This window comes from Aquila chrysaetos, chromosome 23 (assembly GCF_900496995.4).
Source record: "Aquila chrysaetos chrysaetos chromosome 23, bAquChr1.4, whole genome shotgun sequence".
Lineage (NCBI taxonomy): Eukaryota > Metazoa > Chordata > Aves > Accipitriformes > Accipitridae > Aquila > Aquila chrysaetos.
The window spans coordinates 6,850,610-6,878,576 of NC_044026.1; the positions used below are offsets into that span (position 1 = coordinate 6,850,610).

General features: G+C 41.8%; 1 protein-coding gene across 1 annotated transcript; it reads left to right on the top strand.

Moving 5' to 3' along the window:
- On the top strand, positions 1 to 27,230 carry RFX8 (regulatory factor X8). The gene is made up of 15 exons (XM_041119421.1): positions 1 to 123; positions 547 to 608; positions 2,105 to 2,191; positions 6,136 to 6,198; positions 7,715 to 7,778; positions 8,794 to 8,928; positions 9,014 to 9,091; positions 9,613 to 9,726; positions 10,380 to 10,530; positions 11,940 to 11,998; positions 16,224 to 16,380; positions 17,980 to 18,074; positions 19,255 to 19,369; positions 22,724 to 23,015; positions 27,208 to 27,230. Exons 1-14 carry the CDS (start codon positions 1 to 3, stop codon positions 22,981 to 22,983), a joined length of 1,563 nt encoding a protein of 520 aa, XP_040975355.1. The 3' UTR covers positions 22,984 to 23,015; positions 27,208 to 27,230.
- The last annotated feature ends 737 nt before the right edge of the window (positions 27,231 to 27,967 follow it).

The window sequence follows — 27,967 nt, forward strand, 5'->3', positions numbered from 1 at the left end:
ATGCCGCCTGACCTCAGTTCACGTTTACCACTGCGGTGGTCAAAGGTTGCTTTGCAGCTTGATGATTCAGGTCCTTTTAAAACAGATAAGTCAGGCCCTACCCTGCGAGCGCTCCTTGCGAGAGTGAGTAGGTAGGTGAAATGCCTTGAGTGAGTAAGTCCTACTCGAATGAGTAAGACTTGCAGGACTGGCAGAATACTGGAGAATCCCAGCACCTTCCAGTTCCCATAGCTGATATACCCCTCCTGACTGTGGGTGGTCTGCTGGTGTGTGCACTGACTGCGTTTCAGTGCAAGGTAAAACAGACTAGTCTAAAAAAAATTCCTACCTGAGGGAGGTAATCCCTTAAATTACTTAGCTTTTGATCCACAAAAGCCTGATTGAGTTCAGTTTAACAGTTACCATTTGAGAGGTAAGAACAGGTATTAGCCTGCAAATGGTGGAAAGCAAAAGAAGTGATTAAGGAGAAAAAAATGTAGCAGATACATTTTTGCTTTTTAGAATGAATTTGCCAAGTATCTCTAATTTTCTGTTTGGTTTTTTCAGCTTATTCGGTTAGTTTTCCCAGGTCTGGGGACAAGAAGGCTGGGCACAAGAGGGAGTACCAGGTATTGGTTTTGCTCCCTTTGTTTAAATAAGTTATTTATAACTGTTCTAATAAAATTTAAAAATGGCTGAATGTTCAGCTCCAGCACTGTAATACAGCAGCTGAACTGTTGGCTGCAAGTCTGTAATACATCGCAAGATCCAGATTGGTTTCTGATGTCACCAAATACATTAAAATAGAGTTAATTCCATGAAGATCACCACATCAGAGCTGCTTTGGTAGGGCATGAATTCCGATCAGGCTGGTTTTTAAAAAGTGAGTGCTCCAATTTGTACTGGCTATTACAGCATGGCTTGCATGAGGCATCTGCCAGACATCACAACCTTACTCAGAGCTCTTGAGACACCAGGTCGGGAAAGCCTGGCTCCGGGATGCACAGGAGTGGCATCTGTGATAAACGTCTGTGTTGTTCTTTTCATCCTTGCACATATCTGTGGAGTGACCCAGCATGTACTGGTGGTCAATGGAAATGCTGTGAACAGTTTAAAACCATTTAAATCAGACCACCTCAGATCCTTCTCCTCCATTCCTTTCTTCCCGTCCCTCTCTTCTTCTAGAGCACAGAGAGTTCGATAGTCTTCCATTGATTCAATGTCCAAACTTATGATCACACTCTGAACATCCACAAAAGGGATGTTTTAAGGGCATTGAGACACAATAATTTCACAAGCCTTTTGACTAGCTGTCAAATACCGGTTTTGAGACTGGCATGCCCTTACTTGATCTGTGACTTTTCTCCACTAGTCTGGACTTGCTATCAGCTTGATCCAGCGAGGTCCTTTATTTTGGGAGTGCCTCACCACAGACACTCCCAGGCTGCTCCTCATAGCTGGCAGGATTTGGGATGGTGCGTGATAGCCCCCAGCCTCCGTGCTCTCTCTTCCCATAGCAGAAGGTTGCCGGCTGCTGGTGGCCCAAACCCACCGCACTGCTCCCCTGGCTCCCAGTGACCCAGCCTGGGAAGAGCCAGCTGGCAGCACCTCGGTAGCGGGGATGGCGACTCCGCTGCTCACCAAGGTCAGGATAAACCTTAGGTCTGGTGGGCTTCTTGGGTTTTTGCTTGCCATAACTACTGATGGACCATCCAGTCCCTAAGTTACTGTGAGTGGCTGCAGAACAACTGCACTAAATCCTTCCACTTCCATGGGGATACGGGCACCTCCGTCAGCTGAGATTCTGGTCCCTGACTTCGTTAACTGTCCTGTACAAATCTGTTGCACCCCGTTCACTGGCTTAAGTTTTCTCGTTCAGAAGAAGGTATCATTCCAGGGCAAAAAAACTGTTAAAAAGAGTTTGTAAAGAGTTTGTGTAATTATCTTCTGTTGGGAAAATAAATTTTCAACAGAATTTAAAATCCAAATGTAGCTTTTTTTTACTTGGTCTTTTCTTGTTTAAATGGAACAATCATCTGCTTTCAAAGGAGGAATATAAATTATTTGCTGACTTGTTGAATATCATATGGTTGTCAGTTCATCCTTTTTTTTTTTTATTTTCTAGGTATCATTATGATGGAATAGCTATCAAGAAGAACTCTTCCTTTTATGCACGTTATTGCTCTCTTCTGTCTGAAAAAAATTATCACAGGTTTGTTTTTTAAAATGTTTTAATCATAAAATGTCACATGACAGTCTCTATATTGGCTGTACATGAAAGTCTATAAATCATGTGCTGAACATTGACAACAGTATTACATTTTTCTTATTATTGTACACACTATAAAAGTTCTGTGCCATTAAGTGCTGCACCCTAGTAGAGAAGATCCATTTTGAAAACATGCCCTACCTAATCAGACTTCCTTGAACTGGACATTTTAGCCATGTAGATCTTAAGAGCAGGAATTCGTGCCAAACCTAAAAGAAGACCTTAATATATTGAGACTCTAAAAGGGAGCTCAGATAAACATATTGAAATCATTTCATGACATTCTGTCACCTTCCTTATGAAACAGGCTGAAGAGACATGTATTAAAGTATAAATGACTGGACTGTTTTGAAAAGTCCTACACGCAATCATGTTATCTGGGTTTTTTTACTACTTGAAACAATAAGGCATATTACTTTGAAAAGACTTCCTTTGTTTTAAAATTTCAGATTTAAAAATCACCTCTTGTCAAGGAACAACAATGAGAAAATATATAAGACGAGTATAAATTCATTGCAAAAATTAAAAGTCTAAAAAATAATTGATGAACGTAAGATACTTTGGCAGACTAAAGTGTAGACACGAGCATGGGCCAGCTGTGGGCAGGAGAGGAAGAGTTCTCATGGTTAAGCTCATGGTTGAGATAAACAAACCACAGGCTTGCCTTTCTCCCCAGAAAAAAGGAAGGGAAATGCTGCCATCCCGTAACAGTTTTACACTCCTTTTAAATGCACAGAATAAGAAAAATAGGTGCGGTCTATGCCTTGGACTTTGGAGACCGGGCTGCTATCCTCACTGTCTTACAAACTCGTACATTACTTTAACGTGTATATGGATAAGCTCTGTGCTTTGATTTCCATTCTTTAATATGGAGGTACAGCATTTTTTATAGCATGAACGTTAGAGGGATACAAGTCAGCCTATTAAGCACCCAGATAGTCTGGTGATGATGAAACTGTTTCAGTGTCTGTGATAGTTTATATTATAGTTACTTAATTGAGTGCACGCTCTGCAGGAGCATGGAAAAATTATACCCATAGGTTTGTTGCCTTTCTCCACGGGTTTTATAGCAGAGTAACATTGCAGAAGCCCATAGCGACAACCGTAAAGAATGGGACGGGGCAGAGGATCAGGTTCTGCAGACGACCAAGTGGCAGTCAGTTGTTGTGAGACCAAACAAATTATTCACAGGGAACTCGAGGCTCGTTTCCCATGAGACCCTTACTGAAGTGATAACCCTCGCTACCTGTACACCCGGTGTAACCAGAACAGGCCCAAGATTTGACATCCAAAACAAGGAAAGGTCTCGGCCGCTGTTCAAGGAATCCTGCATGTCTCCGGCTGAGTCTCTGCTGGTCTTTCTTCTTCAGGGAAGGAAAGGTGTTTCCCTGCAGCGTCACTTGAAAACAGCAATCTCGCTGGGCATAGTAGGAGAGCTGCTAGTTCTGGTCGTAGAAGAGATGAGAGAGGGAACAGAACAATTTGAATTGTTGCTCTTTTTCCTCCCAGCATAGAAACATGAAGAAAAATTACAAAAAGTAGGAGGAACCAAAGAAGCAATGTTGACTAAGTCCAGGCCAGGTGCAGAAACAAGGACTTCAGCCACTGCTGGGAACCAGAAGCACCACGTATGCCAGCATAGCTTGTGGCCTTGGCCCTCCTCATGGAAATGAGCCATGTTCTCTGATGGGCTGGGGAACACGCTATAGTCCATGCGTAACTGCAGGAGAGCCGCGGCACTGGCTGCAAGCCTCCTCCTCCTTCTCCACCAGCTGCCCACCTGGACACCTACTCCTAAAAAACTATGTTTAATTTGGTCAAACCAAGGAAAAGGAGGTGTATTCCAGGGAAAGGGCTGACATCAACCAGCCACCTAGTGATCTTGGTATAGTTTCTTGGGATAACTTTTCAGATTTAAGAAAAAAAAATCAAAATATAAAGATCGTATTCAGACAGAGATCATCTTTCCAGTTGCAATAGAAAAGTCTCTTAACTACAAAATTATCTTCCTTCATTGAAGACAGTTATAAGAAGTCACTAAGCTGTTGTGTGAAGCCAGACAACTGAAATTAGAACAGCTTCCACTCTAAATGCAGCCACACGTCCCTGTCCCAAGCCAACATGCAGGCCCGCAACACCTGGGCAGCCGGGTGTCACAATTACTTCTTAGTGTCTGATAAAGGACAGCAGGAAAAAACGGGGTGAAAGCAGTAAAAAAGCACAAAACACAGCCAGAGAAGCATGAGTAGCACAACTCTGAAAGAAATAATTAGGTTACATACAAAATAAGCAGCAGTTTCAACCAAATAAGTGAGTTTGTTTCCATCTGTATTGAGTTTTGTACATTCTTTGCAAATAAATAGGAACACATCAAGGAAATACCTCATCTTTACTGTCCTCTCAGTAGGGTTCAGTACTTTTTGAAATCAGAATGAATTTTTCATGATCCAAAACCAACGACAGCAAATTCTAGATTTTTTTTTTAATTAGAAAATTGAAATTTAGAAAAAAAAGTAATGAAAACTTGAAGACTTTTCTACCTGCGAGAACAAATTTTATTCTTGCGGAGGTAATCATATAATTGCAGCAGGAGTATTTGACCTATAACATCTCCATTTTTGAGAGTGTGTTGGTGTGGAAATTTCCAAATTACAGTGAAGAAGATTTTTAATATACCATTTCAGTGCAGTCCAAATGATGGTCTGTGGACCAGACCCTGCTAATGGGATATACTTCTCTGGCTTGTTGCCATTTCCCTCTGGCAGAGACAGGGGATGTCTGTTTGAGTAGTGAACATGTCCTAAATAATTATTGCTCCTTCCCATGCCTGAATAGAGTCCAACATGCACCTGGGGGGAAGGTGGAACGAGGAACCCAGTTGAGAGACCAAGGCATCCACCCAGCCTGTGGGCTGGTGAAGAAAGGGATAGTTTCAAAACTATGATCCACTCCCTCTAATTACTGAAAAGAATATTTCTTGACCATATTGAGATAGTCGGCAATTGACATGGTGCTGGTAGTGAGGAACTAGACCCGTGAAGGATCTGGCAGGTTGGGAGCTGTGCTTGTTGCTGTCGTAGAAATGGCAGTATGATTATAATGGTTTGCCTTCAACTACAAAGACGGCATTTGCCTTTTGATAGTCAGCAGGGCCTCACATGTGTTGGCTGGGTTGGAACGTGTTCACACGAGGAGTGATAAGGATGGTCTTATACAGCACCTGTGAGTTGGTTTGTTTAGAAATCTTGGATTTTTTGAACATATGTCTACCACAGCTCTGCTGATGTTATGAAAGTAGTGTAAATAAACACAACTGTAATCAATGAGGTGTCCAAATGTATTACGGAGATGTAAGGGAATATGGTATTTACTGATTTGCATCACAATAGGTTGCCCTCTAGGAATGGGAGCTTTGAGGACAAGCTCTCCCTAAAATGGTACTTGCTCTCACTGAGAGTATAGCAGTGTTAAAAAAATGCCGGCAAATTTTAGTTTCGTAAGAGTTACTTTATGATTCTAGTAGTAGGGAAGGTTTGGGCTTCTGACTTTCTAGTGAAGCAAACCCATGATTTTTTAATAAAAAAAAATCTGATATGATTCTAGCAAATTAGCTTTTCTAATCTCAGTGTGATCTGACAGTCAAGAGCATGCACATTCACCACCCTCCCTCCTTTCATTTTCCCTTTGTCCTTCCCGTTCGCCCCCTCTGTTAGTCTTTTTGTCATCCCCACCATTGTGTTTCCCATGTTAGCTCTAGTTCCCCACCTATGGGGGGAATATCATCCAAACTCTGCAACAGATACGGTGAAACTCCTTGTGATTTTGCTGTCACCCGTTTTCCCCTTCTCCCACCCACCTCCTCTTTCGTGTGTCCTGTCTTTACCCAGGCACCGCTCTCCAGGGGAATCGAGCAGCTCCGCCTGGCAGCCGAGCACCCCCGCGGGCACCGGGTGAGTCCGAACCCCCTTTGCTAACAGTGGGGAGCGCATAGACGTTAGCTTTCCGTAGATATTTGCACTTAATTGTCACGGAGCTCCCAGCTGGCTGCTGGGGTGCAGGAGGACCCACGCAGCACCCCTTCTCGCCATCCCCGTGTGGGGGGGAGCCAGCCCGCTGGAGGAGAGCGATGCTGATACGTGTTGCCATAGTAGCAGCAGCAGAAGATACAGCTGGCCGCCTTCTCGGGGAGAGCAGGAGCTGGAAAATATTAATTAATTTTGTTTCACAGGCTTTGGAAATCTGCAGGAAGGACCCGTTTGAAAGAAGCGTTATGAAACATCTCTACTGACACATTCTTCCCTTTGTCAGCCCCCAACTCTAAAATGTCTGGCAGAAAGAGTCAATAGCGTTGCCAAACGTACCCAACATGAATGTCGTGCCCTGTCTTGGGCAGCCGGTTTGGTTGTTTCGCTGGAGCACCGCCTTCATGGCAGAGAGTAGTGGCAGAGGGAAAGGTAATTTTTCAGGTGGCAAGGGTCAGTCCCGTGGACAGCAGAGAAGCGAGAGGAGGCATTTTCAGTAGCTTGAGTTTCCAAGCAGATAAGCTCTTACATTTTGTCCTCTGTCCCTTCAGGACGTGTGGTGGTACCCTGGTTTATAATACATCGCAGCAGTGACACCCAGCAGCCAGATCTGATTAGATAGCCCGAGTGTTGGCAGTCACCAGTGGAAGCACATTTTCTACAAAGCCCCTGCCTGTCACCCTCCAAAATAGCCGAGTCCAAAAGGATCCCGGAGTTTGAAATGCCTCCACAGACAGTGAGCAGGTGTCGGCAGCAGATGGGGGCTTGACTGGAGGAATCCAACTCTCGCAGCACGTCCCTTTTACTAGCAATACATTGCCTCTCCCTCCCGCAGGATTAGCCTCAGCAAAACAGGCAGGGAGAGAGGTAGGAGATGATAAAGCAAGAAAGCAGCCTATTGTGCCTCCATGCCTGACTTTTCAGCCAAAAACTAGCGGTCAAGCCTTTGCAGGTCCGGGTGAATTCTGACCGTGTGGAACCTCACGGCAGGCTTGCAAATGGGGGAAAGTCAGAAACAAAATGCCATGTAACTGATACAGGGTGCAGAAAATGTAATGACTGTGAAATCAAAGCACAAGGATGACTATACTTCCATTATTTGCATGTTTATAATTATTATTATCTTTCAAAACAAACTGCAACTACAAATACAAACCCACAACTTTGGTGCAAGAAATTGGAAGACTTTGCACTGTTAAATGGCTAATACCTTGCTGTCTTTATAATGAATGGTTCGGTTTTATCTTAAAATTAAGAAATTGATCTTCAGACTCGTTAGAAAATCATGGGGCTGCTGAATGACAGCAAAGAGATCAGGATTTGTTTCCCAAACGCAGTGCTTCAACCTAGTCCACTGTACCCAGTTTGAGCTCATTTTCTTACTAAATACAGAATAAATTGGTGGGTTTTTTAAAGGGTATTTCTGTTGTATATTTTACCACAGTGGAAGCGTCTGCAGTTCTGGAGATGCACCTGGTTACAAGAGCAATAGCCAAAAAAAAAGAACAGTGAGTTTCAGAGACATCAGGCTTATAACAAAATGTCTATCTGTGTGTTTAATTAGAACTGCTATGTACTATGTTCTGATAAAATACAGCTAACCCACCATCTTCTTCAAAATAATATTTGTCTGCATGATCCCACTAAACGCTTACTTCCCCCACTCCTCTTTCACCTGGTAGCTAAATATTTTTCTTGTCTTAATGTCGGCTCAAATAATTTTATCTGTGCTGAGAGCGGAAATTGTGGCTGACAGCCCGGGTTTTGAATATTAGGGGAGTTAGTGGGGCACAGCCTTCCTTGCCTGAGGCCCACGGTAACAGACCCTCATGCTGCTGAGCCGGTGTCTTTTCAATGCTCTCAGAGTTTATTGTCACGATAGGTATTTAAATACTAGGAAACGATTAAGAAAAAAGAGCGCAAGCCCTGCTCACTGAAAAGGGCAGACGCGAGGCTAACGTGTGGCCGTTCTCCCCTAAGCCTGCTGTCATGGGACGGCTGGATACTGGGGTTGTTGGAAGTCAGCCCGCAGAGCATGAGCAAGAAACTTGCGTGGACCAAAGAGAGGAAAAAAGGAGAGGCTGGGTGTCTGTCTTATTTTTACAGAGCACTCGGGTGCAGTAATGAGTGCTCTGAAGTGGATGTAATGGCAGCTGATGAGAAATGTGCTGTCACTCCAACAGCAGAGCCAACTATCTGCAGCCTTATTTAGAAGGTTACAACTGTGACATGAGTGCTATAGAAAAAATATGTGGAAGATATGTATGGCATTAAATATTCACCGGTTTTGAAAAGAAATTCATGTACTGTTTAGGATTTAAATAGTCAGCCATGCTTGTTTCTTTCATGCAACCCTCTATTCTAAAAAAAAAAGGACAAGCATTCCCCTGAAGAAGTACATCTTATTAAAAAATCATGTTATACAATTTCAAGAAAGTACTTAATACCTTTAACAGAACTGACAAGATAATTGTGATCTTTTTTTTTTTTTTTATTGTTCAAAATAAATTCTGATGCATTGAGAGCAAGAATTTGCACTGTTCTCCATCTGTCATTTATGTGAAGACTGAGCAAGAGAGATTTCAGTACCCTTGGCCTGAATTCAACAGATTCTATCTTTTGGAGCAAGAGCTAGCCAAGAAATACCCCTATGAAATGGTACGTTCAAGTATTCGGTCAGCAAGCGAGTTAGCTCTTTGCCTGCGTGATCTTTTTGTACCCTCTTTTTGGTTACCTTCTCCAGGTTGTACTGCTTGCCAATGAGTACTACAGCCATTGTCAAGATATTTTACATATGGTGAGAAAGAGCGAGCTTGACAAGGTATGCCTTTGCTTTTATAACGCTCATTCTGATGACAGCAAACAACTCTAAGGATAAAATTGTTTCTGTGTAGCTTATTTATGTGCTGGTTTGATCTAAGGTAGATAATCATTTATAGACAAAAGGAGCATTCAGTCAAATTATTTGGGAATTCTTAATTAACGCAACATGCTCCGAGAATCTGAGTTTGTAGGCATATCCTGAGCACTGCTGACACGTCAACAGGTCTGAGCCCAGCACAAAACACAAGGCCACGGACACATATCTTTCATTATATCCGCATATCCACAGCACAATTCTTTGTTTCTCTCCTCTTTCTTACGCTGCCTTGCGAGGATCAGCTTGTTGCCCCAGGATGCTTCCACTTACGCTGGAGCCCGGCCAGGATGGGGCCAGGCAAAGACCCCAGCTCCACGGTCGTTCTTTTGCTTCTGTGCTTACATGTGTTGTTTTACTGAATTACGCTTCACATTTTGCAAGTGTAAAATCTGCCTTAATTCATGAAGGACTTTGTGCGACAGGTGGAGGACTGTATCATGTCATTCTGGAGGTCTCTGCAGCCTGAAAGAATAGCACTGATGTCCTTGCCAGATGTATGCCAGCTGTTCAAAAGCTATGATAGGCAGCTATTCAAGGTACTGTAGACACACTTGTTTGTTGTAATGATGTTATTATGCGTCTGTGTCTTTCTGGTAGTTCTACCTGAGGAGAAGGGCCAGCTGTTCGTTGTGTGCTGTACAATGGGATTTTCGTTCCTACTTCAAGTCTGTTCTTTGGCTTCTTCTGAGACAGCACAGTATGGATTTTGAAAGAAGCCAGTGGAATTTGAGATAACTTCCATTTTGCTGCTACATATTCCTTTGAAAGTCCCTAATGCCAATGGAGTATGCTGTTATAAATGTGGTCTGTGGTTCTGGCATGAGGTTATGTGACTGAAATTTCGACTGGTAGCTGTTCTCCAAATTACAAGAGTTGTTTTTTCCATTGAGAACACTACTGCATTTCTCTGTGACATTCCACATAGAAATATGCAGTTTTCTGATCAAAATAATTCGCTTCTTATTTAAAGCAGCTCATTAAGTAGTGTCTAGTAATTAATTCAGGAAATGACATTTATTGTCAGGATCTTTTTCCTTCTGCTAACAAATGTAGCTTAGTTATTGCTTAATTGGAAGAAAAAAACAGGCTGCTTTACATTTACACTTAAACCATTAACACAATTTTGTTTCATGCTGCTGTAAATATCTGTAGTACACCAATCGTGCAGCTCCATGAATTTGTATTCTAGGAGATGGAGAACATCCTACTTCATGATTTCCTGGAGGAGATGCCTGTGCAACACATGAAGTCAATCAGATTGTTCAGTAAAAATGTTGAACTTTGGCTGCTTAATGCTTTGGGAGAGTTTCCATTACCACTCCAAACATCCAAATCCAAAGGTATGTTTGAGTAATAGAGAGATTTTCATAAAATAATCTTTGCTTAAACTGCAGAGCAGATTGTGTTACAAGACTCTTACAAAAAGTATTTTAAAAACTTTTTTAGCTGATGTAACTTCAATAGTAGTGAGGACTAGAGTTAGTTGGAATACAGTTAAAAATAGTCTCAGATAACGTGTGAGAACAAATTTAAGCCAAAATTATTCCCAATTCATGGTAAATTAAACTGCACCTGAATCTTTTTAAAGATCTGTCTCTTGTCATGACCACTTTGGCTGTGTAGATGATTGAATAATATGCAGTCTGCCCTCTGAAATTTAGGTATTGTTCTGTCTCTTCTCCTTGCAAGTGGTTTTATGTAGATAAATTAATTAATGGCTATAGCACAGTTCAATATAAAGGGAAAAAAAGCCATAGTCCCATAGGGGAAATCTGTACTATACAAAGTTGTGTGTGTGTTTCTAAATATGTACGTATATACGTACAGATATATGATGCTGAAGATTCTGGCTAAAACATAACATTGCTCAGTTGCTCATTAAGTGAAGACCAACTCCTCAGCGGCAAAGCAGGGCTTCTGTGTAGACAAAAGATTGTATTAGCATTCATGTGCTCAAGGAATACTTGCAGAAAGTCTTAATTCTGGCATTTCTTACATTTGAATGCTTGACACAACAAACTTAGTAGTGTGTTTTTAATATGTGTGTGCATGGAAGTATATGTAATTAATCAGTTGAGACCCTTTGTGTATACATCCTGGTCTTTCTGGTTTGTACAAACTTCAGGGAAACAGGAATTTTCACTTGAAAACCATTGCCTGTCTACAGAAGTTTGTAAGTTGCTTTATACTCGATTTTCCTGTAACTAAGAATCAGTTATTGTATATTTTATTCTTAAAAAGGATATTCTTGGACCATGCTTGTCATAATTACAACACATTATAAACAGGAGAAAATAAAACTAAAGAAACCAACCCCTATTAACAGTGCTGCAGAATTACAGATGCATGAAGGTGGAAATGTAAACCCTCTGAACAAAATATAGGAGAGAATTAACATTGTTTTCATTCACCTTAAACCATACATGTAGAAGAGTATTAGTCTTGATTAAGAAGTATTTAATGTAAAAAAATATTGGAAGTATTTTTCCTGTGTGTCGTGGGCTAACAGTTTTGCGGTGAAGGAGGAGTGGTGACCTGGGCAGCTTCTGCTTGCCAGCTTTAAACTGCGAGGGTCCCCAGCCCAGCGCAGCCCATAATACCAGCTCAGTGCCCCCGCTGTGCCCTCCGTCAGCCTCCATACCTCCCCTAGGGATCTACTTTTAACTTAAAAGTTCTGCCTTCATTAACATCTTTTAGACTGTAAAATATTAGTGATATGAAACATCTGCTGCTTCTCCTTCTTTAACAGAAGTTACAGTGTTTGTAAGAAGACTCAGGAGAAAGACAGACCTCTCTAACATGGCCAAGGTATGTTCCAGAACCCGTGAAACAAAACAGCTGGGCATCCCATCCACTCAAGCAGTTTGGACTATTTATGAGATGCTCCATTGTAGGACAGCAGCAGCAGAGGTGTTCTTAGCTGTACACTGACCATGGTGCAAACCATGCTCCTCTTCCTCCCCATCTCTTCCCACACCATAAGTATGCTGAGGGGGCCTTTTGCTCCTTCTGGATTCTGTGAAAGCCTCTGAGGCATGGTCAGTGGTCCCCCATGGAGAGGAGAAGACAGTAGCTGGAAGGGTCAGATGACAGTTTCCAGTATCTTTGCCCAACCATGCCAAAGCCAGTCAGATAGCACATGCTGGAGTTATTCTAAAATTGGTTTTACACAGCATCCTGACCACCCTCTCTGACACGTGCTGCAGCAGCCTGCGCAAGGGAAATCACTAATACTCCGGCTGCAGTGAATCTGCGTAATCGAGGAGCAAGCCGTGAAGTCTTGAAGGGCACAAGACCCTCACCTTTTTCATGGATCCCAGGGACCAGCTGGCAAAATCTTCTCCATCCTCTGACCGGACAGTGTTGGAAGGAGCGCTGCAGGGTAACGTCTTCTGAACTTTTGTCCTCAGGGTCATCCCTCAGACTGGCTTTTTCCCTTGGGAAGAAAGAGACAAAAATCTCTCTAAAACTTAATATCTCTGCTTTTTGCTCTACAGTATCATTCTTCTCAGCTACAGAGGTGCCTCCAGGAGCTGCATTTTTAACCCTTTGAACACTGCAAAGTAAATTGTTTCATTCGGTGCTGCATTATTATGAGGGGCTGTACCCTCCCTGCAGCATTCCTTCCATTGGTGTCCATGGATACTTCCAAAACCTTGGGTTTTGAGGTGGTCCGGGCCACGACAGAAGAGATAGGTCATGAATGGGAAAGAAAGCAGAATAGAACAGGTGGTATGTTCTCTCCCCTCCTTCAAGCAGCAAGTACAAGATTTTCCCAACATGCTGCCTGGCTTAAATCGCTACACTGTGTCCCCACAATTAAGGGGAGGAAGGAAGGGACTGTGGCTTCTTGGACTGCACAGCAGTGCCATGTTCTTCCTTAATAAACGTAGCTTTTCTTTATGGGAAAGCCTCATCACCAGCAGCATACAAAACACACAACCCACTTACTGTAAAAATGTTTATAAAAAAAGAAAATAATGCACAAACATGCATAGGTGTGCTACCACAGGCAAAAGGTTGACTTCTGTGAAGTGCTGAGCACTCACAGCTCCCATTTACTGCAGCAGCCCTTGGAGATACTAAATACTTGAAAAGCTCAGCTTCATGTGCTTCTAAACAGTGCTTCTTATGCATTCAAGAACGTGATCCAGCAAGACCACAAGTGCCAACTATTCCCAGTCATTTGCGTTTGATTTGCGTACTCAGACTTTACATCATCCTTCTTGTGCTCGAGCCATGATGTCAAGGGGCTGGTTGTACCTCCTTCCCTGCCTATTCCTAATGTGCGGAAAAGCTGCAGAGAGTCATCATTGGATTTACACCCTCAAGATGCAGGGCAAGAGAATTGCAGCCTAGCTGGGGGGAGCCTCTGGCTGCTCTCCATCCCCTTTACACTGTTTGACCGGCACAAAGTGAACTTGGCAGACCTGAGAATCGGGGTCAGATCTACACTTAGAGCTGAGCACATTCTGAGCCTGGTTCTTGTTCATGCTAATGAGCTCTTGGCACCGTTCTCACAAGTAGATGACGTTTGCACCTTCTCTAGAGCCTCTTTAAAATACAAGGAAAGGGCAAAGGAGTTCCAGTGTACCTGATGATTAGTCCCATCGGCAATTTAAAAACAATAGTTTCAATAAGTGAAATTATGTAAGTCTTGTAAATGAGCATCCCCATAGTCTTTCAGCGGTCACGTAGCCTCTATTACAACTTCTGTTAGAGATCTTGCCAGAGCCATGGATACTGGGCTCCAGCAAAACAGGGTAGGAAACAAATACCAGCTAAACCTTCTCCTGCAAATGCATCCCCCTGTGCAACGCACACCAGAAGACGGTTAGCTGAACACCGCAGGTGTTTAAAATTTTCAGCTTGTGAGAAACATGCAGATGCTTCATGGGGAGGTGGAGGTCCCTCAGAAAGGACTGCTGAGTGCTTTAGTCAGGCAGACCTGATCCCAGGCTTGTGGGGACTTGTATCCCGTTTCCCCCGGTGACCCTCGTCAGACGCTCACGTGAAGCGGGTATGAGTGGAGCAAGTGATACCTCACTCCTCCTCCACTGTACTCCCCTGCCTTCTAGCAATCTGAGATGAAGGTTATACCCACATCTTGGCATTTAATAGCTTGATTTTGGCATCCACAACACCTTGGGGCAGTGAGTTCCCGGGTTTGATAATTTGTTGTGTGAAAAAATACTTTCTTTTATTATTTTAAAATTTCTACCCTTCTTCATGCAATTCTCCCTGCAAACCTCCATCACATCCTTCCTCGGTCATTTCTATCCGAAGCTGAAGTTTATCTCATCTTCTCACATAGGAGTCATTTGATATTTCTAATCATCCTTCTCCATTTTCTCTGTCTAAAAACGCACCTGGAATTTCAGCTAGAGACTGATGGTCAAAGCAGGGAGAGTGCTCCTAATGAGAAGAAGTACTACGGAGGAGCTCTGCAGCTGCAGCCTCTGAACGGTGTAACCACACCGGCCCTTGTAGAGTACTTTGCAATACTTTAGCCACCTGGTGAGAAAAAAGGAACAATTTTGGCAGGGTCAGCATTCAAAAGAAATAAAAAAAAAAAGTAACTTTCCCATCATGTGTAGATAAAGCAGGCTGACAGCTGCTACTACCTGGACATGCAGAAGTAATTAGAGCATAAAAAGGTGCAAATTCCCTGCGAGAAAGGAATGTGAATATGATGCTTGTCATTTCCTGGGGCTGATTCCTGCCTCTGGTAAGTTGTATTTAAGTGTTGTCAGAGCTGGCTCTCAGTCATTTAGAGAATTATATTTAGTATAGTGAAGTGCAATGGCTAAAGGGACCAGTCTAAAATACTGGGGCACGGAGCCAGGTGCTAGCAGCGTACTGAAGATACTGACCCTGGTAGTTCCCAGCCTTTGGGTCGTGTGTTCGTGTTGCAAGCAGCAGGTCTTCTTCTGACGCTGGAAACTCCAAGTAAAATAAGAAAAAATACTTTAACTTACCTGAAGGGAATTACCGAGTGAGAATCAGAGTGCTTTTGGTATTTCAGTAAAGCTAGCAGAATGATGAAAAAGAAAAATGGCCAGATCAGGGCTTATGTTTGCAAACAAATGGGCAGCTGCATTCACTGCTGTTTGTGGGGTCATGGTAAGCACCTGGTGAATGGGATTTGCTACAGTGTTTATGATTCCTGAAGTTTTTCTGAATTTTACAAAAATTATTTTTTCCTCTGGAAGGCCAAACTGGACATGGATTATTCATATAAAAGCCCGAAATTCAACAAAGGCTTTAGGATCTTGCTAATTTCAGTATAGAAGTGAGAGGCTAAATGTATGGATTAACAAATTTTAACAGATTCAGGTTTAATTTCCTTCACTGTTTTCATCATTTCATCAAGAAGCTGAAGCAGTACTGTGTGATATTAGCAATTAATTAAAAAAAAGTGAAGAGATGAGGATCAAATGTTAGGCTGAAAATTGTTTGCAAAATTTATGTGAGTAATACTTTTGGGGACAAATATGAAGCTAGATTCATTCACAAATGACTCATAAGCAGATAAATGGGATAAAATCCCAACTAATATTATTTTAACTAATACCATATTTCTAATGTTATTTTTACATTCCTAAAGGTTTGGGCAACTTGAGAAAACTTGCCTTTGAATTTAATGGAAACATGTACTAAGGATAGGTAACACTGAGGGAAAGTTGGCCCTGATACACCATTCCACATTTTAGACAAAATACCATTACTTGGCGTAACTAAATAACTCTAGGCAAAACCGAGTGCCCAGGCAATTGCCCGGATACTTCAAGCATGTTAGCCTTGTCTGCTCCATCACAATGACACAGTGTGTCATTGAGAAGAATATCTCCAGAACACAAAACTCTTGAAGACAACTTAAGATTCATCTCCTTTGATTTTTTTTTTTTTATTTTTTTTTTTTCCAGTTCAGAGACTGGTTATATAAAGTCTAGTATTGAATAAGGGAAGCTGTTTGACCGAGCTAAGGCCTTGAGAAAATGAAAGGCATTAACTGTTTTCTTATTATGTATAGACAATGAGAACAGTCTTGACCAGCAACAGCAAAGTCACTGTTCTGCGATCAGACTTGCATGCTGTCATCGATCAGGGATTTCTGGATGTGCCTGGAAACCTCTTTCAAAAGAAGTTTAGGAGTCCGGAGGAGCTGCAGAGCGACATAGAACTCAAATGTAATATTTTTTTTTGCTTTATTTTGTCTATCCGCTTAAGCCCTTGCTTGCCATTGTTAAAGCTCCAGTGTTTCCTCTTGTTTATTCATGGCATCTGCCCTAATGGGAATTACAGTCTTGCCGTAACCCGAAGTGCTGGAAAAGAGCCAATAAAATTGAGAATGGAGCATGTAATATTATCCTTCTAACTTTAAAGGTTAAGAATGAAAGGCTTTCCATTCCGACTCTCTCTTAAAGCTTTCTGTGGCAGCAGGAGTGGGGTTTGTGTTACTAAATTATATATCTTCTAGAAAAAGTTTGACAAACAGGGATATTAAATTTTTATTGTTTTCTTTGACAAAAAAGAAGTTTTCAAGCATTGCATTTCACTTTTTCCTCTGTTATTAATCAAAGTACACAAAATCATTTCTTGTGGCCAGATTTTAACACCTTGTATGCTGACCTGGACAACGACTCGGCCTTTCAGCTTTCGTGTTCTTTCGATGTATTGCGGCCCGTGGGATCGATGTTATGCTGTAAACAATAAAATACACAGTTTGTATGCAGCCATGACATAATGCATTTGCCAGCTTAATGAAAAGGGATGGGAACATAATAGCAAGTTAATTTTTAGATTAATGGGCTTCCATTTAAATTGTTAGCAAGAGACGGGCAAGTTGGACTAGGCTGTGCACAGAACTGACGGGGGAGAACCTCAGCTCTTTGTTCCCGGCCCATCACCGGCTCGCTCACTGACAAGGGATGTGCCACGGCCTTTCCGTGACTGCTTTCAGTGGGAATAATAATTTGCCTTCTTCACAGAACCATCAGGAGAACCATTTAAATAATATTCATATACATCTTAAAAATCAAAACCACTGCGCAGAATGCTCTTATTACATTTGCTCATTATATTAATATATATTAATGTTATAGTAATATAATGATATAACTCTTTCCAAGGTGGATTTATTCCATTCTCTGTTTTCATTGCTGTTCCAAACTGTTATTTATAATAAGCAAGGTTTCACAGACCCTATCCGTATGCCTTCTTGAAGGAAGATGTCTCAGTTAGAAGGGTATAAATTCAGAGAGGTGTCACAGCGATGATGTACCTTTTGGCACTGGGTGGTAAGTTCCAATTTTGGGGGGAACAGCTGCACTGATATGTGGCAATATTATCTATATCTCTATTGGTCTACAGAATATTCTGCGTTTTCTGTTATTGTTTTAAAACTGTTTTTTCCCCCTCAACAGGTAAACCAAGATTTTTTTTTTTTTCTCAACCACATAAAATCTCAGAGAAGTAAATTGGTATTGCATATAACCAAATTCCAGCTTTCACATTGGAAATGTTTATTCTTGCCACCTTTGCCATGATGACTAGGTCAGTGCAGCTATGGTGGAAATGGACAGAAACATGAATTGTGACTGATTTTGAAGTACGGCACTATTCCTCACTAAAGGAATGGTATAATTATATTAATCAAAATGCTATAAACAGATGTCAATATATTTTAAGCTAAAGAGATAAGGAAAAAAAAAAGTGAAAAACTGCAGAAACAAACCAAAAAGCAAGCCAATCACTTCAAGTAATGATCTCCTTTCTATATTTCATAGGTTTGAATGACTTAATGTCTTTGCTGGCACCTTCCACAGATATTCGGGTTCTCCTGAACTGTGTGTCTTCAAATCTTCAAGCTTTTATCATTCAGGTATAAAATTAATTTAATAATTTCAGAAAAGAAAGAGTGATCATATCATTTATCCTGCTACATGCTGACTGTTGCTAGTCTGCAGGAGCTACATTGAACACTAGCAACCTGACCAGACTGCAGATTTGCTTAAATACAATTTATGCATGCCGCAGAAAAAGGGAGAATTAATTGGCATACAAAAATTCCATCTGTGCAAACAACTACGAGCATATTTCTGTGCCTATATCCACTCGGGCGGTTTCAGTATCTCCTCTCATTTCATAGACACATAACAGTCCCTAATAAAGCAAAATTCAGAAGAAAAATGTTAGTAAAAATGAAGACAACACTTCATGATTCCCGAAATCATTGATTCGTGAAACTGTTGACTTTTAGCAGGTGGGAGGAGAGTGATAATTTCTAGTAAAATGTCTCCAGCTCTGTGAAAGATTCAAGTATGATCATCCTCTCATATGAACCTTTCCATAGGTTACCAGCTCTACCACCCCTGTTCCATCACTGATTCAGAATTAGTGGTAGCTTCATGGTACTGCTGCATTCGGTTGGTTGCCAGACCAATTAACTCGGTTCTGGGCAGTGGTTAAAGTTTTTTGGATTTTTTTCCCCCTTTCTGAAGAAGCAGGGTAAACTGTACTTCTGTAGCTCGATTATTTCCGTTTTGGTTTTGGGTTTTGTTTGTTTGTTTGTTTGTTTAATTAAGAATAGTACTTTGCAGTTCTCTGGTGCCTTCATCTCATAGAACCCTCAGCTACCTCATGGGATGGTAGAGACAAGATGGAGCGGGACTTCTCCTGGGGGTTCACAGTTATAGGGCATAAGGCAATAGACACAAGTTGCAGCAAAGAAAATTTCCAATAGATAAAAAGAAAAAAAAAAATTACCATGAGAGTAGTTAATCACAGGAAGAGGTTACCTGGAAAGGCTGTGGAATCTCCATCCTGGAGGTATTCAGAACTTGGCTGGACAAGGCCTGAACTGAGCTGGCCATGCTTTGGACAAGGGGCTGGATTAGATGATGTCCAAAGATCCCTTTCAACCTCAGTTATTTTAGAATTCTAACAAAAAACCCTGTTTGTTCTACCTGTGTATGTAGTCTGTACAGGGAAATAGTCTGCAACACAATAAGGAATTCTTTTAACTGACTTTATCATAAAGGAATTTTTTTCTCTACCTGCAGCCAAGCAGGAGTAAAGAGGAGTTTATAAAACTGGCATCGGATTTCCAGTTGAGATGGAACTTCCTCCTGAGCGCAGTAAGCAAGGCTATGACCCTCAACTACGCAGACAGTTTTGGTAAGTAGGATCTTTGTGACTCTCATCTGATACGCCCCTCCGTGTCTTGAGGTGGCAGAGGCACCGGATCATTTCAACTGACAAAAATTCATGCTACGGTCCATAAGGGCATCACTTCTTCCTACTCCCTTCCTTGCATCAGGCAGCACCATTCACCTGGGGATGTGAGTAGCCAGGTCAGGGAAATGAAAGGATTAGTTTTCAACCAGATCTGTTTTCTGATCCAAACTCTTAGGATGAGCAGAAGGGAGGAAAGTAGGAGCCTGCAGCTGGAGATGGTGGGAAGGGCAGGACTCCCTCTTTCGGCAGAAGCCATCATTTGTCTGTGCAAATATGGGGAACAGCAGCCCGAGGAGTGAGCCTCCCTGTGTGATGGAGAGCTGGGGCCACTAATTTCCCAAACCATAAAAATTCCAGATCTCTCAAGTGATAGCTCTCAGTCCTTCGGGTTCTTCCCATATCATACAGTAGCCAGAGCGGAGCCACTGCACTAACTACTTGCCGAAAAGGCAAGAAAAAGTTCTTCTGACAACAGCTATATGCTCCTTCTTTTTCCTTATGCCTTACGCTGACATAAGAGCTTGCCTAGCCAGAAGCAAGCCTGTTTAAGGTGTTCAACTGACTGAAAACTAGTCACTGCTTTAGCTGGGTTAGTTTTCTCTCTGGTTTAGGGCTCTGAGCTGTCAAGCATCAAATCCATCACACACCAGTGCAAGGCAGAAGCAAAGGGACTGTGCAGTCACATTCACTCAAAGTGGCTTGAAGTGGTACAACCACGTCTTGAATCAGTTCAGTCTCTTCTCTTTCTATATTGCATCAACCCTACCTGCATTTCTCTTCATTTGTAAAACCTTTCAGAGGCTCGCTCTCTATTATTCAATCTGCAGAAATGCACCATCTCCTGTGAGTAGCATCTGATCCCAAACTGTATGAACCGCTTTTTAAATTTTCAAAGGAGCACCTTGATATTTTTTCCTCTTCCTTTGGATAGGGCTTCACACAAATAGCCAAAGAAAACCTCATTATCTTCTTTGAAATTCCCCTTCAAAACCATACTTTCATGTGTTTCCTACAAAGACATAACAAAGGGGTGTGTTAAGGTTGTTGCCTTTTGTATTCTTCAGTATTTTACCCCTGATAGTGTCTGTGTTTGTGCATGTATGTGAGCACCCCTCTTCTGCATCTAGCTGCTACCTTTTGCCTTATATTTAGATTGAAAACTCTCTGGAGCGGGATCACAGTTTTGTTCTGTGTCTGCGAGGAACATAGCACAGTAGGATCCCTTGTCCATCAGCTGCTGCATTACAGTGATAATAAAATAATAATTCCTTTCTCTCTCTCCAGAGGAGTTCTGCACAAAACTCTCCAATGTTACATGCAATATTCTGGGCAATGAGGAAATTAAGAATGAATTCCAAGAACAGCACTGGAAGCATAATGTTTATTGAAATTCCCCACAATGATGAAATCCTCTTCCCTCTTTCCACCACAAGAAGAGTTTAATGAATTGCGTCCCTGTTCTGCAGCTGTCGGTGATTGGGGACAAAACTGATGGAGAGCATCCCTTCCTCTGCTGAGCCTTCCTTAAACTAGTTACAAATCATATTTGCATCCCACTTATGACAGTCTTCCTACTATACTTCAGTAGCACTGAGATTGAACTTATTCTCACATATGAGAGAGTTAAAAAATGTCTTTTAATCTTTCTCTGTGATGCTCCAATTAATTTGATCAGTATTATCTTCTATCTTAATACCTTTGGTTCTTTAAGATGTTGGGCCATATGACCTAACAATGTCAACCCTTCTTTCCCATGCTTCTGTTCCGGTAGGATATTGAGTTTTAGAGGCCAAAGCTGAAGCCATTTCGTTAACAAGCCATCTGGTGTAAAAGTTCTGTACTCAGGGTCATTGCTTTTCAGAAATTTTTTAAATCTCAGCATTTCTTGCAGGAATGGTGGGCAGCCTGTAGGTCGAAATATGTAGCATCCACACTGAGGAAACAAAATTACTCAGAGAAATGTGTGAGTGTCATATTAATGCAGTGTGCCTGCCCCCCAAAATAAACCACATACCAGTAACCAAACCCAAACTTACTCCTGTCTGGTGCACCTTGCCTTGGAGCTTGGCATATCTGGCACACATAATATGCTGGCATACTCACACCTCTGAATTTAGGATTGACTTGTACCCTTTTCCAGCCCAGCCTCCACATGGGTGATGCCCAAGAGTGATCGGAGGAACCGTGCAGTTACCCCCCTGTAAGGCACGTCAGCTGGTCCACCTCCATTTCCTTTACTGGTCTCCCTTTGGAGGCATTCAGGGATGTAAAGCTGAGCCGCCCTGGCTGGACAGTGACCTGTGCGGTCCTCTTTTGAAAGCAAGCTGCTTCAACCTACTACCTCTTCAAAACTGTGTCCCTCTCTATTATCCCAAGGGACAACTGGAGTGGTAGCTTTTGTTTCATGCTTAGTCTTATAGAACATATTGAAAACGCCTGTAAGACTGTTAGAAACACTCATAGACTACTAGTGTCAGGTCTTTATAGTTTGAACTCCAAGTATACAAGTCCCTTTCCTTGTCCTGTAGATAAACAAGTACTTCCACTTACTTTGCTAGAATTCGAAGATTTGCAAAAAGAGAAACGGCAGAAGCAGCAGCTTCTCAGACATATATAACATCAAAAGAGGCAGTAATTTTCATTTTTAAAGCTCTGTAAACCTTGGTCATTCATGTAAATTGTGGTATCTCCTTGTTGATGTCCATGTAAGCACGTTTGTGGGATGCAGAGGTTATGAATTGCTTGATGAATTCCAATGCAGATTTATGGCATGGAAGAAGACTGACTCTTTACTGTAAGGGTTTTCAACCAAGGTATGATTCAAAAGTCAATGGCCTCAGTGAGTCTCTCCTGGCTTTTAGCAGTTATGCCCCCAAGCTGCAAGGTAGGCCATTTAATGTTATAGACACAAGACATACAGACATCTGTAGGAGGGTTTGCTTGGGAAGAGGTGGAATGATTTCTCTGTCCAAAGGGAGAATGGGGATGATATGCGGTTGTTGATAAGCTTTGTAGTAGCAGTGAACGTGGGGAAGAACTTGAACAGGAAAGTGAATAAACACAAGGAGACTTTCCTCACTAGCTAAAATAAGGGGAAAAGGCTTTTGCTTATGTTTAAAATCTGCAGTTGGTGCCTATTTTGCTGTGATATTTGGAAGTATGTAATTTGATGAGTGCTAGTCTGCTACTTTGTCTAGCCCATTACTGTAATAAAGCCCTTCAAAAAAGAACACATCATGAAGATAAGCAAATGAAGAGATTGTTAAAATTGTTTTTGTTTTTCTTTAAACCTAGGATCCTGGCATTTGTTTAATTTGCTACTCATGGATTTTGTGGCTCACATTTTCCTGTCCTATATAGAGGAGGATGGAGACGAAAGTTTCTGGGTCGCAAAGCAAAATGAGTCCCCTGTTCTGTGGGTTTATGACCCCAGCTATGTCTGGGGCTATTTTGCAGAGGAGCAACCTCAAGCCACTGCTCCACAGACAGCTCTCGTAACTTTGATGCAGAGCCAGAGTAACTTCGGATTAAGCAACATTTTTCCAGAGTTCTGAGTTGTTCGGTGGACACAGCCACAGGGAGCAAGGTGAAATAAACATTAATTTTAAATAAAACTACAAAAAAAAAAACCGCGAAAAGTTATAAATTGGGTAAATCGGGAGGGATCAGAAGGGGTGTGGTTGTTTAGGGGGTTTTATGTGTGTAAAGTAGGACTAATGAAATCCAGGTTTGCATGGAGCTGTGTCCAGTGTCACCTAAACCTGAAGCCACAAAGCACCTTCCACAGTCCTCACCTGCCCCGCAATCCTATCGAGGGATGGTCATCTCCATACCACCCACCTCCCCATCGCCACAGGTCCCTGAGTCTTTCCTTAGGTTTCCAGCAGACCTTGGGCGCTCCTCCAGATTCCCCAAGCACTGTCTGAGCACGAGCAGTGCTGCTCTGGTGGGTTGGGAGCAGCTTGTGGACTTGCTGACCAAACAGACTGCATGTATTCATTGATCGGAAGAGAGAGCGCATGGCGTGGTCTTTTCTCGCTGTTGGAAGCACCGAGAGGCTCGCTTTCCTCCACCTACCTGTTAGTTTTATCAAAAGATGCAGAAGCATGAAAACCTTGAGACATTTCTGCTCCACCAGACTTTCTCACAGTCAGGCCACTGGTTCAAACTTACCAGCATAAGGGAAAGAAAACAAGATCGACTCCAAGTCTTCCTAGGCTGCAAGGCTAAATATAAGGACATATGGGAACATGGATCAAGCCTCTGTGCTTGAATTAGCCAAATTAGACATTCAGCTGTTTTCAGATTTCTCTTCCATGCAATAACAGCACTTGTCTTAAATCTTAGAGAACATTGTGTTTTCTGGAAAACAGTGCTGGACAAAAGTTAATGGCACCAAGACTCACAAAGAAAATTACATTTTGAGAGTCATCCTGCGATGGTTATTTTACTGTTTATCCAGCACATCCCAAGATGTATTCAGCTTCCATAAACTAGGACCAGGACTGGAAACAGACCGTTTTAAAAACAACTTTATTAGTTACAAGGACCCTTGGAGGACCCCTGTTTTTAAATGTAAGATCTGCTAAAACTAGCTCAACAATGAAAATTGGAGGGGAGAAAGAAGGCACAAAGGGGACAAATCAAGAATGATTTATACATGTGATAGGCATGTTTGACAGTTGTTGTTATTTTTCAAATGTAATCTAATTACCCATCCTGCCATACCACCTTAACCTCAAAAACCGAACTGAGCTGGGTGCAGGCTATGAGCAAGGAATCTCTAAACCACCGACAGTCAGAAATTGGGAGATAAATTAATAGAAAGCTTACTCAGCACCTGCCCGGCTTCCTATGCTCTTTCACTGCGCTGCCTGTATGCGTTTTCATATGGGCCACTATGACCAACGCTCCTATGCGGGTGTCAGCAGACAAGGGTTTGACCCAGGTTTTGTCTGTATACGCGATGTGCCTGTAATTATGACTATCAGTTTTGCATATTTTGTACATGATCTCAAGAACTGAGCAAGGCTGATTACAGTGAGGGATGAGGGGTGTCAGAGTAAGAGAAGAAGGGTATAAAACATGAAAAGGGGAGTATGACGACTTGAGAGAAGGTATGGAGGAGGGAAGGAGACAGTGAAGGAGTGGGAGCGTGTAGGAAGAGCTTAGAGATTAATGATCCCAACAGCTGATGCATTCTACCAGTCCAAGTGCAAGCTGCTGATAATGGTGGGATGAAAAAGAAATTCTAGTAAGAGCCTGCTGATGCTGTGGTTCAAGTGTTTGCAGTTTGTGAGGGAGCTGAAAAACTTGAACCTGCAGCTCTAAAGGGTTTCAGGAGCTGTGACAGAGTGAGCACTTCTGCCTACTTGTGTTCTTCAAACGGGTGGTAGCTCCCACCTCAACCGTTGCAGGCTCCTTCTTTTTGGGTGTCAATACTAATTCCACAGGTTGCTGAAAAACACAGCTGCCAAAAGCATCTCCATCACACACCGCTTTGTATCGCCATCTCTGTAGATCACCTGAATAGATTCCCATTGCCTGAGGATTTGTGTTCTGTGACTTCTGATCACCAATAATCATCATCATGCTCCCAAGCTCCTGACTCATCCCCCTTCGGCCACAACTCGTTCTGGGGGGTATCTAAACCCTCAGCAGCCTTCACCAGCCACGCTGCTGTTTCCTGGACTGCATTTCTGCTGCCTGACATATCGCCCTGTGCATCCCGGGTATATTTCATAATTTTTCCTTTTACCTCCTTTACCTCATGCAGCCTCTGCAGCCCTCTGCAACCCAATGTCTTTCGTTAGCTCCCATCCTCCACTCCGTCCTCTGCCAACACCACCAACCTCCGTGTCTTTTTAATCTTGTCCCACAAGGTATTTCTATGCCTTCTCTACAGCCTGTTATGCTTGGGAAAAAAATCTGTTCATCGCACCTCCACCCTCATCTCATTGAAATTAGTGCTAAAAACTCAGTTTTGCTATGAAACCCTGGAAAAACGAGAGGGAGGACTGGTTACAGAAATCAGAAAAGAATCTCCCAACCTTGCCCTGATATCAGCAGCATCAATATGTGTCTGTGGCTTAGCAGATCCCTTCATGATCTTTTAGTTGCCACCTTCATTCTTCCTCTTCCTTCCCCATCTGTTTTTGGTCCTCCAGTCCTAATTCATGCTGAATACAAATTACACTCCTCGGCAGAGAGACCATGTTTTTCCATTTATTTTGAACAGAACAGCACATTTCTCAATCTTTTTTTTTAATATAATTCGAAGCATGAAAATAATTGTTAATACTCTTGAAAACAGAATACATTCCAAGTTGGTGACATCTCCCGAGGAAAACATTATTTTTATATGAAAAAAATGTAGAAGGCGGGGAGTGAGACAATCCAAGATTTGAACACACTGCCTTAACGGGGAGCGTGGCAGATGAAATGCTATATAGCCAAATGCACATGGTATGAACTAAATTGTTGAAACCGGTGGCAGTAACGAAGGTGCTCTGAGTGAGCCGTAATCTCTAACAGTGCAGCTCAGAGAGCATTGGCCCGATCTTTATTTCTTATCACAGAGCTTGCAGTTGCTTTCTCTCAGCACGAATAGCATTTTTTCATCTAGAAAATCCCATTCTAGGCTTCCTCTCTTTGTTCACTCGTTACCAAATTAAAATCCTATTAAACTGCACACCTGCAGTGGGTTTATCTGTAGAGCACTGTGCTGTAGCTTTTAATCCAATTCCACACCTCCGTAACACAATATACCGCAAATCAGGGCGCGGAGAGACTGAGGTTACGCTGTTCGTAGCTCTGTTGGCAGAGAGCAAATCAAACACTTTGATTTGTTAAAAAGGGAGAAAAAATAAGGACATAGTTAACTACTTCACTTAAAGGAATGGTAAGTGTTCATCTGAGTGGCCTGTATAATCCAGGTTACAGAGATCAAGTGAAATCATTAACTAAAATGATCAAAAAATGAGAGTAAAATCTTGACCCCGCTTAAATTCAGTGGCAAAATTTCTGCTGATTTTAAGAAAGCCAGGATTTCAGGATGAAAAGCGGTCCCCATCAGGGAGGAGACAGGCTGAGACTATTTGTTTTGAAAAAGAATAGGAGGCCTTAGAGCAGACATATAAAGCGTGAATGATGTATTAAAAAGTCGATGTGGTCTCCTATCAGACCTTTGCCACCCTATGAGGAAACCCAATGTGTATCTCCTCTTGTTGGGTTAATTGATGTAAAATAAGATTGAGTATCTGTAAAATAGCTCAGGTTCAGCAGAAAAGAACAGAGACAACTTTCTTATTCAATGAAGGGAGAAACAAATTATTTACAGTTCCTACAGTCAAAACATTTGCATGTTTCTTTTCCAATTTTCAGCTCATCCAGGTCATTTTGGAAGAGAGAATTACTAAAACTTTTACTGAGTTGGGTCTTCGAGTTGGAAGGGAAGTAATTCTTACTCAAAAATATAGACAGACACTTTTTTGCCTCTGATGAACAGCAAATCTTCAGAGAAAACCAGCCTCACTTGACAATTCTTTGTGCTAGACCATTCTTACTATTTGATACAACTTTAAGAAATACTGTCTTCATTTTCTTAAATTTAAGGTCTTGTTCTGGAAATACTAAATGCAAAACTGTGCTAACAACGCAGTTATTTTAAGTTATCACGTGATTTGGTTGTTTGACTTTATTTGAATAAATCTTCAGAAGAAAAAGGTGAAATATTTGTGGTTTGGTTTTACCTATTTCTTGTATTTTTTTGTCGCCAGTAAAGCTGAAGGCCTACCTGAAGTCATTGTGGTAAATTTATCTGGAAGCTACAGAATAGATGACTGACTCTGTCAATGCTGCTTTGCGTCTACCGTGCATAATTTAAAAGTTATATTTATTGCATGTAGCACTTAGCACTAATTCCTATGTCTTGAGAAATTCCTGCCTTGTTGCGCATTTCTGCAGGATACAAGAGTCAGTATCTCACATATAATTCTATTAACTGAAATAAAATACTTTGTATATAATGTTATTGATTTGTTTATGTTAGAAACCAGGTTGTTTGAACTTGTTCTATAAGCAGAGTACAAGCAAAGAATCTTATAAGGAGAAACCCTGGAATAAGTTTGTATGAAATAGTAAATACAAAGTATGAAATCTGTATCTTGCGTGCATCAAATTGCATGAGGAAATTCCCTGAAACACCAGGGAGATTGGGTTTTTAAGTATTTTTGAAGAGCACATCTGCAGGGAGTTGACTGGGCCTGGCTGTTATTTCAAGAAGGGACAACTGCTTCGTTATTTTAAGAAGGGAGATTTCCTGAACTAGAGAAAAGCACTTGTCAGGAGCTTAGCAAGCTTTCATTCATTTGGATTTTGGAGATCTGCATTTATTTTCCACTTGCATCTACATTCTTCTGTCTCAGCTCAAGCACTGAAGTGGGAATCAATATTCAAAAGGGTGGTATTACAGCAGATGTAGACAGGGCCGTGTGCTGAAGGAAAAGGTAGTCATGTATTCAATTTTGCTGGTAAGAT

Coding starts and splice junctions, on each gene's coding strand:
- RFX8 (XM_041119421.1), top strand. CDS start 1: ATGCCGCCTGACCTCAGTTCACGTTTACCACTGCGGTGGTCAAAGGTT. Junction 6,199..7,714: donor AGCACCCCCGCGGGCACCGG/GTGAGTCCGAAC, acceptor ATTTTACCACAG/TGGAAGCGTCTGCAGTTCTG. Junction 7,779..8,793: donor ATAGCCAAAAAAAAAGAACA/GTGAGTTTCAGA, acceptor TGATGCATTGAG/AGCAAGAATTTGCACTGTTC.